This window comes from Pogoniulus pusillus, chromosome 14 (assembly GCF_015220805.1).
Source record: "Pogoniulus pusillus isolate bPogPus1 chromosome 14, bPogPus1.pri, whole genome shotgun sequence".
Classification (NCBI taxonomy): domain Eukaryota; kingdom Metazoa; phylum Chordata; class Aves; order Piciformes; family Lybiidae; genus Pogoniulus; species Pogoniulus pusillus.
This window is the reverse complement of record NC_087277.1, coordinates 3,430,298-3,445,022: the sequence shown is the minus strand read 5'-3', so window position 1 is coordinate 3,445,022 and position 14,725 is coordinate 3,430,298. Positions and strand designations below refer to the sequence as shown.

The 14,725-nt window shown below is 45.1% G+C and overlaps 1 protein-coding gene across 10 annotated transcripts in view; it reads right to left on the bottom strand.

Annotated features, from left to right (window-relative positions):
• OXR1 (oxidation resistance 1) overlaps window positions 1–14,725 on the bottom strand; it is a 256,107-nt gene that overhangs the window by 15,574 nt on the left and 225,808 nt on the right. For all 10 annotated transcript variants that reach the window (XM_064154139.1, XM_064154136.1, XM_064154137.1 and 7 more), the window contains one exon: window positions 12,916–13,087. In XM_064154139.1, coding sequence (XP_064010209.1) covers window positions 12,916–13,087 — 172 coding nt within the window. The remainder of the gene's footprint in view (window positions 1–12,915; window positions 13,088–14,725) is intronic.

Here is a 14,725-nt window from a genome sequence, read left to right as displayed (position 1 = left end):
CTCAGATCACAAAGTCACTCTAAAACCAAAACAGTATAGAAACTTGACCTTAAAAAGATTATTGCATTGATGCAACCTTGTAGTTCTGACATGCACAGGGCTGAAGTACTAAATTCTCACCTTACACATGTAAGCCTTTCTTATTCCATCTCTGTAATAGCTGAAGGACAGACATTGGCTAGAAAAGACTGGATGAGGCACTTAATGAGGCCATGGCACTGACTGGCCAGGGCTGGGTGCTAGGTTGGACTGGATGATCTTGGAGGTCTCTTCCAACCTGGTTGATTCTATGATTCTACAGTTAACCAACAAATCATGAGCCTCAGAAGCTGTGCAAGTCTCAAATTGACCTATTAAAACCAGCATTGCTGGAATTTCCTTTGCATATCTTAAAACATAAAAGCCAACTGAGTTTCCATTGGTTTTGTTCCCCTTTATCTATGCTGCCCATCAGAGCTCCACAAAGCATTCCTACAGGCTTTGCCAAAAAAGGCAATCCACCTTTTGTTCTCTTGCACTGTCCACTGACTTTTGTCTGAAGTTCTCTGACAGAAAGAACGGGAGCCTGCATTTCTGACATTCTAGAAGCACAACTGCCACCTCTTGTGCTGCTGCACAGCAGACACAACACTTGCCAAAGGGATTTACTGGAAAAGAGATGAAGCCAACACGATTGGCTTTTGGAAGGGGGAGCATAAAGCGTTGATTATTCACCATAATTTTCATCTCTTACTCTGAAAAATCATATAATGGTTTAGGTTGGAAGGGACCTCAAAGATCATCTAGCTCCAACGCCCCACCATGGGCAGGGACACCTCAACTAGAACAGGTTGCTCAAAGTGTCATCCATAGAATGGTTTAGGTTGGAAGGGACCTCAAAGATCATCTAGCTCCAACGCCCCACCATGGGCAGGGACACCTCAACTAGAACAGGTTGCTCAAAGTGTCATCCATAGAATGGTTTAGGTTGGAAGTGACCTCAAAGATCATCTAGCTCCAACGCCCCACCATGGGCAGGGACACCTCAACTAGAACAGGTTGCTCAAAGTGTCATCCATAGAATGGTTTAGGTTGGAAGGGACCTCAAAGATCATCTAGCTCCAACCCCCCACCATGGGCAGGGACACCTCAACTAGAACAGGTTGCTCAAAGCCTCATCCATAGAATGGTTTAGGTTGGAAGGAACCTCAAAGAAGTTAGGAACCTCTACCAATGCTCAGCTCAAATTTACTCTACCAGCACAAAAGTAACAAAGGCCTTCCAGGTGAACAACCCAAGACCAGTCAGCTGCTTCAAGCAAACATTATGGCTTTATTTTAGCACTCTGTTTGATCTAGCAGTTATATTAGTTCATGTCAGATGGGTTCTCATCTAAAATTTGAGAACCACTAGATCATAGAATCAACCAGGCTGGAAGAGACCTCCAAGATCATCCAGTCCAACCTATCCCCCAGCCCTAGAAACATTTAGTCAGAAATCTGTGTTTCAAATATGCCACCAGACTTTAAAACACTTTCCACCATGTCTCCTGTAACACAGACTTAATGGCACCAACACTCTTTCCCCCTTTTATGCCTCTTAGCTTTAGGCTCATCCACTGAGAAATAAAAAAACCACCTACCACACAAAAAACTTCACTTCAAGAACAGACCATGTCTTGTTAACATAGCAACACTTAAAAATACTTCCATTTTCTGATTTGTCCTGGTGGATACGTTAAAATAACCTGATCTCTACATCTCTCACAGCAAAGAAGGGTTTTTTTCAGTTCAACTGACTCTGAAGAGTTGGTAATTATTGCTTTAAGTAGTATAGTTGGACTCTAGGTAAAACCAAGTGTTGGTCCTATAGGAAATAATTCTAGTGAGGGATACTACTACTTTAATTAGCTGAGCAAACAATATCTATATATAGATACACATTAAAGAACACATTCTGGGTAAGATTCAGTTGCCTCTCACACTGCCACAGACTACAATCCAGTTACATCTGAGTTAATTGAGGAATTACATCTCCATTCTACATTTCATTGCCACAGAGGAAAATTAAAAGGCTATTACTCCAAAAACACTCAGCTGTGAACGCACATCTACAGCAACAGTTGTTGCCACATGGCCAATTGCATATTCTGCAAGCGAATTGGCGACAAATAACCATCAAAAATAGCCCAAGTCAGCTGTAAGCAAACCCCAGAGATCTGCAACTCTCAGGTGGTAAGGAACCTCTGAATGAAAAACGCTTTCCAGAGCAGCAGTTGGTAGAAGCACAAACACATTATCAACATCGCCTCCTCCCCATCCCCACAAGGTTATTGTTTTGCAAGCCTCACTGAGAACCGTTTCCTTTACATACTACTACAAATGGATGCCTCTGGGGGGAAAACAACACCATGGTTACTCCTATAGATCTCAAACTGTGCAAACACTGCTTCTGCCCCTTCCCCTCCTTGTAAATGTGAGACTAGAACCCCAGCACACTGAGCTCCCCCGGTTCGGGAGCATTATCAGATGCTCGCATGGCTGAGTGACTCCTGAGAAGGTACAAACAATGGTACCTCAGAGGATTTACACCGATTAAACGCTAATGCCACAAACAAGAACCCAAAGGACAGGTCACAGTACTTTGCTACAAACCGCATTTTTTGGTGACAAAAAGTTGTGGGTGGAGGAGGGGGCGAGGGGAAACCACACAACAACCTTCAGCTGCTGAGCCCTGTAATAGCGCTCGGGAGCATTTTCTCTTCTCTAATGCCGATGCAATACCAAAAGTGAGGCCACACATCTAAAACAGCAACGCCGATTTCTGCCTCAGCCCCCTGTTCACACTCTCTAAATTTAAACTTCCAGAAACTGTGCCTGCATCGCAATGTTCCAAGAATGCAAAGGACAGAGATGAACACAACTACACTGAGCGTTACCAGCGCGCATTCAGGATTGACTGCCTGGGGCTCGCCTCCCTTCTTCCCATACCACAGGCGAGACATCTCCCTTCTACAAACAAAACCAGGCTACCAGGAAGAAATAAAACAGCGACAACAACAGCGACAAAGAAAACACGAGTGAAGGCTGTCTGAAAGCATTCTCCGTACCTGCCGTCAGCCGCAGGCACAGCGGAGCCCCACGCACGCCGCTGGCAGGGTATGCGCTGCCCGCACACGCTTGAGTGACAGGGCAGGGAACGAACGGGAGGCTGCGCACAGGGGCACGGAGGGACGGCGGCGATGACGACGCGCAGCAGCAAAGGGCTCCTGCCTTCAAGGGTGGTTGCACAGCAGCGCTTTTGGTTGCAAGGGCTGAAATATTTAAAGGCACAGAACGATTCCAGCTTTCTCACACGGTGCTTAAAAACGCCGAGAAGGAAATCCGTAAGGACGGCTGGCAGCATCGCAGAATCACAGAGTTAACCAGGCTGGGAAAGACCTTTGAGATCATCAAGTCCAACCTATCACCCAGCACCTAATCAACTAAGCAATGGCACTAAGTGCCTCATCCTGCTTCCTATCAAACACCTCCAGGGATGCTAACTCCACCACCTCCCCAGGCAGCCCATTACAATGCCAATCACTCTTTCTGCAAAGAACTTCTCCCTAAAATGCAGAATAAACCTGCCCTGGCACAGCTTGAGGCTGTGCCCTCTTACTCTGTCACTGTGTGTCTGGGAGAAGAGACCTGTGGCTGCAGCTGCGATGTGTGAGGGAGGGATGAAGGTGAAGGGGAAAAGCAGCCAAATGCTGGATTGTGGCTCTTGGCAGGGAGTTGGAAAGGGAAGCCACGATGTGCAGCCCCAAGACACAAGGGATGTGTGGGCAACCAAAGGGAAGAATGGCTGAGGTGGTCGATTTAAAAAGCCTTTCTGCATCTCTGATGTTTCTGGGTGCAAGACTGGGGTTAGAACAGGCACTTATGTTCTTGCTGCTCATTTGCTTCGTTCATTCTTTCACCACTGACCTGAGATTTGGGGTGCAGGAGCCTGGTGCAGCAATGTCTTAGGGAGGTGGTGAAATCACCATCCCTGGAGGTTTCACAGTTTCACCGTATCACCAAGGTTGGAAGAGACCTCACAGATCATCAGGTCCAACCCTTTACCACAGAGCTCAAGGCCAGACCATGGCACCAAGTGCCACGTCCAACCTTGCCTTGAACAGCTCCAGGGACAGCGACTCCACCACCTCCCCAGGCAGCCCATTCCAGTGTCCAATGACTCTCTCAGTGAAGAACTTTCTCCTCACCTCCAGCCTAAATTTCCCCTGGCACAGCCTGAGGCTGTGTCCTCTTGTTCTGGTGCTGGCCACCTGAGAGAAGAGAGCAACCTCCTCCTGGCCACAACCACCCCTCAGGTAGTTGTAGACAGCAATAAGGTCACCCCTGAGCCTCCTCTTCTCCAGGCTAACCAATCCCAGCTCCCTCAGCCTCTCCTCGTAGGGCTGTGCTCGAGGCCTCTCTCCAGCCTCGTCGCCCTTCTCTGGACACGCTCAAGCATCTCAGTGTGCTCCTCCCAGAGTTTCTCAAAGACTTAAACTTGCTCAAAGGAGGGGAGAGATATCAACTGCTTTGTTAGATCTGACAGCTCACTTTTCCACTACTTAATTACAGTTCTGAAGTTTAATGAGAGTAAGTGCAGTAGCAACTGGCAGACCTCCTGCCAAGTGTGTTCTGATGTTCAGCCTTCCAGCAGCCAGTAGCTGCCCTGCAGCTGGGAGCATCTGCTGGAAGAGAGGTCTGGTAGAAGGCAGCTGACAGAGCCTGAGCATCACCCTGGAAAAACGCAACTGTACAAGTGGCAAAAGCTTCCTCTGTGACTGACCTCCACCAGCCCTTTAATAGCCTCATTTCCAAACTGCTGAAAGATACATTTCTATTAGCTAGGAAAAGAAAAAGACAACGCAAAGAAGCCTGACCCCAGGATCATCCCTTAATTAAAGACAACTAAACCAAGCTGCTCTTTTATTCTCTTATGCATTTGTGGTTTATACCACTGACCTCTTCATCTGAATCAGAACCTCATGTCTTGTTGCAAAGTAATACATGCCTTGCATTACATGCTCCTAAGGCAGAAGTGTACAAAAGGAGTACCAGCTCAGGCCTGACGTATGTGCACAACAGCAGCAAACATTCAGGAACACCCATCTATTTACTACCTAGGCAACAGAGCAAAGCAGGACCCACACAACTACAAGGAAGGATAATCTTATTTGCATTGCTGGTTTCTAGCAAGTGAAATCTATGCAATCTATGTTCAAGGCAGAAGCAGACAGTCCTTTTGGTAACTCCAGTTTATTAAATCCATCGAAACATAATAAAGTAGCAGCAGAGAAAAAAGGACAGAGCCAATACAGGTAGAGTTTATGAAAAGGCACATTCCCACTCCAAATTATTTATCTATTTGGCACTGCTTTGCCACACCAGATTTAAAGTTGTCAGCTGATGAGATCACGTTACACTGAAAAGAGGATAGTGAGCACAGGAACTCTCTCTGAACTTGAGTAGAAAGACTGGATGCTGGGTGTGAAAGATCATCTTTGCAGTTTGATTAGACTGAATGATTCTGTTTCACCCAGTAGCTAAGACAATGCCCTGATACCATAGCAATGGAATAATCACCATGGTCAATTCTACAATCCCTACATGTATTGTGTATGCTTTTGGATTGATGCTATGCTCACAAGATCACAGGGACCCAAAGGGATCATCGAGCCCAACTCCCCTGCCAGAGCAGGACCACACAATCTAACACAGGTCACAGAGGAACACATCCAGACAGGCCTTGATAGCCTCCAGAGAAGGAGACTCCACAACCTCTCTGGGCAGCCTGTGCCAGTGCTCTGTCACCCTTCCAGTAAAGAAGTTGCTCCTTGTGTTGAGGTGGAACCCTCTCTGTTGCAGCTTACATCCATTGCTCCTTGTCCTATAGCAGGGAGCAAGTGAGCAGAGTCTGTCCCTCCCCCTCTTTCTGACCTCCAGCCCTCAGATATTGATAAACATTGATTAAATCCTCTCTCAGTCTTCTCCAGACTAAACAGCCCCAGGTCCCTCAGCTTCACCTCATCAGGCAGAGCTCCAATCCCCTTATCATCCTCACAGCCCTCCACTGGACCCTCTCAAGCAGATCCCTGTCTCTCTCCAACTGAGGAGCCCAAAACTGAACACAGTACTCAAGATGGGGTATGTTAGTAAAGTGTGATTTATTTCCCCTGCTCCTTCCCTCTTAAGAGAGAGTTTAATCCTGGTGGATACTGGGGACAGTTAGCTTATTTAGAGCTTGCTGTTGACTCCACACGTAACAGTCACGCAGGTGACCAGGTTTTGTGACAAAACCCACAAAACTGAAGATGAGCACTAAAGCATCCCCTGAGATGACTATATAGGAGGTATACAATATAAGATTACTCTCATAACTTAACACTCCCATTTCAGAAGCAGCCCTGAAAACTGAGAGAAGTAAATGAGAGGAACCAGACTGTGTCACTTGTGTGCCTCAGTGCAATTCATAACCTGCACTTGACTGACAAGAAGAAAGGTTGTTTTCATGCTGTTATATTGATTTGCCTGAGAACAAATTATTAAGTAGTGACATTACTTTCACTGTCAGGAGCTGATCTCCGTGTCAGAATGCATTTCTGAAGGGATGAGATTGCTATTTAATTACATCTAGCAGGTACGTGTTTCACAGTTTATAATAAAGACTCCTGTCACCAAAGAGCTAAAACAGAAGCACTGAAAGCTGCCTCAAGTAGTGTTTATTTTAAAACAGTGAGGTTTCAACACACACCAGTAAAATATGACAGAAGAGGACTCCAGAATTATCAACTGGTACAGTCTTGCAGTATTTCTAAATTTAGAAGAGCATTTTAGAGATTTGAGACATGTATCTTGTATCTTAGAACATAGAATCAGCCAGGCTGGAAGAGACCTCCAAGCTCAGCCAGTCCAACCTAGCACTCAGACCTAGACCATCAACCAGACCATGGCACTAAGTGCCTCATCCAGGCTTTGCTTGAACACCTCCAGGGATGGTGACTCCACCACCTCCCTGGGCAGTCCATTCCAATGCCAATCACTCTCTCTGCCAACAACTTCCTCCTAACATCCAGACTAGACCTCCCCTGGCACAGCTTGAGATTGGGTCCCCTTGTTCTGTTGCTGGTTGCCTGGCAGAACAGACCAACCCCATCTGGCTACAGCCTCCCTTCAGGCAGCAATGAGGTCTGCCCTGAGCCTCCTCTGCTGCAGGCTGCACACCCCCAGCTCCCTCAGCCTCTCCTCACAGGGCTGTGCTCCAGCTTCCTTGCCCTTCTCTGGACATGTTTCAGCACCTCAACATCTCTCTTGAATTGAGGAGCCCAGAACTGGACACAGTACTCAAGGTGTGGCCTGAGCAGTGCTGAGCACAGGGACAGAAGGACTTCCCTTGTCTTACTGGCCACACTGCTCCTGAGCCAGCCCAGGATGCCATTGGCTCTGCTGCCCACCTGGGCACACTGCTGGATCATCTTCAGCTACTGTCTCCCAGCACCCCCAGGTCCCTCTCTGCCTGGCTGCTCTCAGGCACTCTGTCCCCAGCCTGTAGTGCTGCTTGGGGTTGTTGTGGCCAAAGTGCAGAACCTTGCACTTGGCCTTGTTAAATCTCATCCCATTGGCCTCTGCCCACCCATCCAGCCTGGCAAGGGCCCTCCGCAGGGCTCTCCTACCCTCCAGAGATCCCCACCTGCTCCTAGCTTGGTGTCCCATTTCTTATAGTATTGTTTTAGGTAAAAGTTGCCAAGAACTGAAAAATTCAAAAGGCACCTCTAAATTAGATGCTCACTCCACCTAAATTGTTGTCTTTGGAGGGAATCCTATTTGGTGAAAGAAAAACAGTTAATAAATAAACACATTAAAATCAGGTGCTAGCTCCTATGCAAAACTAATATTTGGTCTAGAAGCACTGGACCTCTGCAGAAGTTGTTGCAGTTGAAGCCAATGTGCCATGGTCCAGTTGATTGGACAGGGCTGGGTGCTAGGTTTGACTGGACAAGCTTGTAAGTCTGTTCCAACCCAACTGCTTCTATGATTACAGTTAACTGAGGTCTGGTATCTTGCCCCTTTACTGCTACAAACACTGACAGTACTAAAGCCACCTCCTCCTGTATTCAGTATAACTGGACTGGCACAGCCTCATAGTTGGCTGGTAATGTTTGCATAAGAAAAGAAGTCTAAATTGAGAAGTCATTCTTTGTTTCCTTTCAACAGCTATGGGGAAAAAAACATGAAGTAATAAGAAAGAGACAGCATTTTCCCCTTCACTACAGGTCCCTCAGGTACACTTAAAGCAATTAAAGAGTCTTAAAACTGCAAGACTTTTAGCTGAACAATTCTACCTCAAGACTTAGAGCCATTGTTCCTGCTCTCACTAATAGATAGATGAAATAGCCATTAGTCAAAGTCCCACAGCCATAATTCCCAATACAGGACAGCTCCAAGTAGTGAAAATGTCAGAATTCTCACTTCTCAGCTACAAATAAATTCCAAATAAATTAAGTAGAGGAATCAAAAAGGACAAAGCAAAAAAACCCCAAACCCAAAACTCATGCATGAATTGAATTATTTCCTTAAGTTAACTGTAAAAGCAATAAGAAAAGTTGCCAGTCTCCACAAAAAGAACTGCATTAGGTTAATGGGCACTAAAATCTTTCTTCAATCACAATAAACCAGCAGAAACGTTTCTAGCATTGCTGAGTTCAAGAGACTCATCCTTCAGTACAAGGGCAAAGCCTACTGCACATGTTTATGGATGTACAGCAACACACCAATTAGTGACACATCCAATTTCTTAACAGATGATGTACAAACAACCAACCACCCTGCTTGATACCAAATATACTGTCACAGAGATCACCTTTCAAGAAGCATTCTGAGGACTGTGGTGTTCACACGCTACTGTGCACAAGTTTCATTCAAGAGGCCCACAGCTTCCAGGCCTCCTTTCCTCTCAGCTAATCCACTATTATCCAGCATGTCACACAGCATTATGATTAGACCATACACATCAAGCAGCTGCTTCACTGGCAGCTGACTGCTGAAGTGAGGAGAGCTAGTTTACAGAGAAAACATGATTAAACCCCCCCTCAAGACAGCAGATGCAGAAGCTGCAATGTCTATTTCAATATAGAAACATTCAGCTTACAGCCAAGATCAAATAATGAACTACAGCATCCTATGTCCACTGCTCCAAACCTGAAAACATCTTCAAAGTGCCATTTGTGTCATCCATGTTTCTACAAATACAGAGAAACAGAATTCCAAGGACCTCCAGAAGTTAGTTTGCTTAATGTTAAAGCACTGAGTGTCTAATTAAAACACCAGTTTGAGAAGGCAGGATTTTACCTGCAGCTGGTGGCTTGACCTAACCAACATCTCCAAACCAACTGAAATTCAGTTTCTGAGTTACTACAGTGTACTGCTTGCTACAAGTAGTGTACCTGTATGATACTGTACATAAGCTGAATATGAAGACCCAAAAGGTAATGATTAAGAAATGCAAGTCCAGAATGTGACTCAGTGAATCTGGAGAAAGTCATTGCACCAACTCATGCCTCGTTTTGGCACATAGATCAGTTATCTATTAAGTGTGCAGCATGTAACACAAAGTCAGCTAAAGGATTCCCTGGATTTGATTCATTTGCAGCCAGCTGGGGTTGGTCTCTTCTGCCAGACAACCAGCAACAGAACAAGGGGACACAGTCTCAAGGTGTGCCGGGGGAAGTATAGGCTGGATGTTAGGAGGAAGTTGTTGTCAGAGAGAGCGATTGGCATTGGAATGGGCTGCCCAGGGAGGTGGTGGAGTCACCATCCCTAGAGGTGTTCAGGAAAAGACTGGCTGAGGCACTTAGTGCCGTGGTCTAGTTGACTGGATAGGGCTGGGTGACAGGTTGGACCAGATGGTCTTGGAGGTCTCTTCCAACCTGGTTGATTCTATTCTATTCCATTCTTCAAGCACTTAAATATATGACCAAACTATTGTTTAATGTTAAGAGCAGCAATCGTGGTCTCTTCACCACTAGGTCAGCTGGATTATCACAGGGACAAGGCTAAGAGAGAGACTACTCTGTATACAGGTACAAGAAAGCAAAAGCTAATGCAAAACTAGAATTAAGTTCAGTCCTATTCATTAATCCATTTTATAAACTTATGAACCAACTACTACTTGTTTTCTATGCTAATCTTCTGACTTTTGCTTCAGCTTGTTCCTTCTTTCCATAATTCCTTTCCCAATAAAAGGAGAAAAAAAACCCACAGTACCCCTTTATATTCCCATGACAAAGCTGAATGTGTTAGCATAGCACTATCAAAGATGCCTGAGGTTACCCATTCATCTCCAGTTTGAAGGTAAACTGCTCCACTAGCTTCCACTTATCAGCTGACTGCAGGGAGAGTTGTACTAGATGACCTTCATAGAATCAACCAGGTTGGAAGAGACCTCCAAGATCATCCAGTCCAACTTAGCACCCAGCCCTAGCCAGTCAACCAGACCATGGCACCAAGTGCCCCATCCAGTCTTTTCTTCAACACCTCCAGGGACAGCAACTCCACCACCTCCCTGAGCAGCCCATTCCAATGCTTCATACTGTGTTTGTACATCAACATTTTGCTTTCTGTTTCTCTTCCACTCTGAGTTTTCCCATCGCTGTATTCCGAAGAAGACAGCCTGGTTTTCATCCCAATACCCACAAAGAGGTTTCAGCAATACTGCTCACCTGCTACCTTAAGATCAAGAGCTGACAGAAAAAACTTGGTGTGTTAAAGGAAGGAAATGTATGGCCTGAAAACGATGACTGGAATTCAACAGGAATAACGGGTATGACAACAGCTACAGATCCCTGCATGTACTGATAGATTCCAGCACATATGTTAGAAGCCACTAAAATGCAATTGTATGTGATGACAGGTCAAACCATCTGGTACTGTCAGACTTTTCTGATCAAAAAAGTTAGCTTTTCACAGCTTTCAGGTTTGTGCTAGGAGTCAGCCATAAGAAGTTACACTACCCAAGTTAAAATGCACAGAAGATCACATTAGCATATTGCTTTTACTTGCCTAACTATAAAAATAAAAGAGTGATCTACCTCACTGCTTCACACTAACTTCTATATCCAGAAAATTACTATTTGATATTCTGAAGAGAACCAAACTGACAATTCTCACACAACACATATGGAAATAACAATATTTTTGAAAGAGGTCTCCTACATTTTTTGTTGCAGGAGACCCAAATCATAGAATCAACCAGGCTGGAAGAGACCTCCAAGATCATCCAGTCCAACCTAGCACTCAGTCCTATCCAGTCAACTAGACCATGGCACTAAGTGCCTCATCCAGCCTCTTCCTGAAGACCTCCAGGGACAGTGCCTCCACCACCTCCCTGGGCAGCCCATTCCAACGCCAATCACTCTCTCTGCCAACAACTTCCTCCTAACATCCAGCCTAGACCTCCCCCAGCACAACTTGAGACTGTGTCCCCTTGTTCTATTGCTGCTTGCCTGGGAGAAGAGGCCAACCTCCACCTGGCTACAATGTCCCTTCAGGCTTAAGGCATGAACCTCATTCTGTAGGAAGTAACTCACAGATTTTAATACATGTAAGAAAAGGCCTGCAAGGATTGCCTCCAGTATCATCAGAAATAACTCCTAAGAAGTTCCAACACTCAATCCTGAAGAGAAATATACACTATTTTCTGTGGAAATTTTGTCAATACAGGAAAGTGCAAAGTGAATTCATGAGAGACATACTGTGCCTTAAACCATAACACCGATCACTTGCTACTCATCCCTCTCTTCCAAAAGGCCAAGGTGTAAAACACCAAATATTTATAAAGGCTTTGAGCAAAAGTCAACACCAGAATCCATATATATATACACACACACACTGAAAATGTGAAGAGTCAAAAGATATGCTTTTGTGATAGTCATTTTTATGTCTCATAGCAAAAATGCTCCATGCAAAATCACTACGCTGCAGAGACAACGCTTTATAGCCACGGTCCTAATACTTCAGCTAAGCAAATAAGAAGTCTGAAGTCAGAGTTCTGCTCTCACTGATTTCTGGAGTTAAGCAGAAAACTATTACCCACAATTAAAACTACTGCAGGTTTTAAAATGTCTCTCACACTTTGTATTAGTCTATACTTGTGCATTTTTTTTTCCCAACACGCTTTATTGTCTGATGGGGAGACAAGAAACAAAAAGTCTTTCAAGTCAAGAGATTGCAACTCCTGCCCTGAAACTCAAGATAAACAGTGCTGATGGGATACTTCAATATATATGACAAGAATCATCAAACTTTTGACTGACAGTTGAATGCACAGGACTACAAGTGCTTTAGCTGTGTATGCACACTACAGAACGAAGCCACAGTAACGTGTCAAGATGTGTCCATAGAAACACAGTGGACACAGATTCACATGGAAGAAATGTACTGGTTATAAGGAGCAGATAGTTACAGTGTATTACTAAAACTCATGCAGCAGCATGTTAATGTATGGAGAAGTTGATTACTGGAAAAAAACCCCATATCTTTAATAAATTAATTATCCCTTTTTTGTTGTCTCATCTTTTTGAGACTTATACTGCTAAGTATTCAACAATCTAGATACAGGAATAATAAATATCAGAAAATCTGGCAGTTTATTTGGCTGAAACCTAAGTCTGCTTCATCCAAGTTGCATCTCCTTTGCTCTACTCACACTCTTTTTTAACTTAAAAACTCAAGAGTTGAATTTGCTCCATACAAAAAGATGTGAAATGCTGCCCTGATGCTAGGATGGCATAAATTAAGCAGTAGTAATCATAATAAGCAGACTTAATAAGGTAATTTTTTTATTGGAAAGTTTTTAGCACTAGCTAAACATTGATAATGAAAAAAAGATCTTGCTCTTCCTTACCTCCCACTCTTTAGCAGCATCTTCAGCAGTATCAGTAGTAGATTCTTCATTAGCTTCAGGCTCTTCCTTCTTTTTTACCACTATAAATCCAGGCTCCCGAAGAGACTCCCCAGTGTCTTCTGCATATATCTCTGGACTCCACTGGATAAAGAAGACATACAAGTGATCTGTCCTAGAAGTCAAGTAATGATACAGAGAGGAAAAAGAAAGTAAGTTTGGGATCTCTTGCCTCATAATGATGAAGTATATAAACTCAGAAAGACAATGTTTGCTCTTTTATGTTTTACTAGCCACTAGAGATGCATCTGAAAAAAAACCTCCAGCATTTTCTTTCCCCTATTAATTATATGAAGCAAACAATGGTAGAAAAGCAGGTGATTAGTTGCCAATTTATTAGCTGTGTTTTCACATACAAGTGTACTCCTTCAACCACTTTTCTGTCCTGTGGGAAACTTGGAACTGAAAAAAAATCCAAAATAAAATACTAAGATTTGTTTGTTTTGTTTAAAGAGCTACAAATAAACCACAAATGAAACTGGAATTAAAATATGTCTTGTGTGTCTTCTTTCCCTGCTCCTGAAGAATAGGTGAAAGCTCCTAAGACATGCAACCAGAATGATACAAACTGAGAATTCACTCTGAAATGGGTCAAGAACTGGCTGGAGAGCTGGGCCTAGAGAGTGGTGGTGAATGGTGCCACATCCAGCTGGCAGCTGGCACTAGTGGTGTGTCCCAGGCATCAGTGCTGGGCCCAGACCTGTTCAAGATCATTATTGATGATCTGGATGAGGGGATTGAGCATAGCAACAGTAAGTTTGAAGATGACACCAAGCTAGGAGCAGCTGTGGATCTGCTGGAGGGTAGCAGAGCCCTGCAGAGGGACCTGGCCAGGCTGGATGGGTGGGCAGAGGCCAATGGGATGGGATTTAACAAGGCCAAGGGCAGGGTTCTGCACTTTGGCCACAACAACCCCAAGCAGCACTACAGGCTGGGCACAGAGTGGCTGAGAGCAGCCAGGAAGAAAGGGACCTGGGGGTGCTGGGAGAGAGTAGCTGAACGTAAGGCAGCAGTGTGCCCAGGTGGGCAGCAGAGCCAGTGGCATCCTGGCCTGGCTCAGGAGCAGTGTGGCCAGCAGGACAAGGGAGGTTCTTCTGCCCCTGTGCTCAGCACTGCTCAGGTCACACCTTGAGTGCTGTGTCCAGTTCTGGGCTCTTCAATTCAAGAGAGATGTTGAGATACTGGAACATGTCCAGAGAAGGGCAACAAAGCTGGTGAGGGGCCTGGAGCACAGCCCTGTGAGGAGAGGCTGAGGGAGCTGGGAGTGTGCAGCCTGCAGAAGAGGAGGCTCAGGGCAGACCTCATTGCTGTCTACAACTACCTGAAGGGAGGCTGTAGCCAGGTAGGGTTGGGCTCTTCTCCCAGGCAACCAGCAACAGAACAAGGGGACACAGCCTCAAGCTGTGCCAGGGGAGGCAGGTGTTAGAAGGAAGTTCCTGCCAGAGAGAGTGATTGGCATTGGAATGGGCTGCCCAGGGAGGTGGTGTAGTTGCTGTCCCTGGAGGTGTTGAAGCAAAGCCTGGATGAGGCACTTAGTGCCATGGTCTTGTTGACTGGACAGGTCTGGGTGCTAGGTTGGACTGCATGATCTTGGAGGTCTCTCCCAACCTGGTTGTTTCTATGGATTACTACAGACAGGAGGAAAAAAATGCTGCAAGTGTGCATAGAGAGTGCTAAAACAAACTATGGAGGCCAGTACTGCAGTTACAGTAGTAAGTATCAAGAGTCAAAGTCACCTTCTTTTATCTGCCAC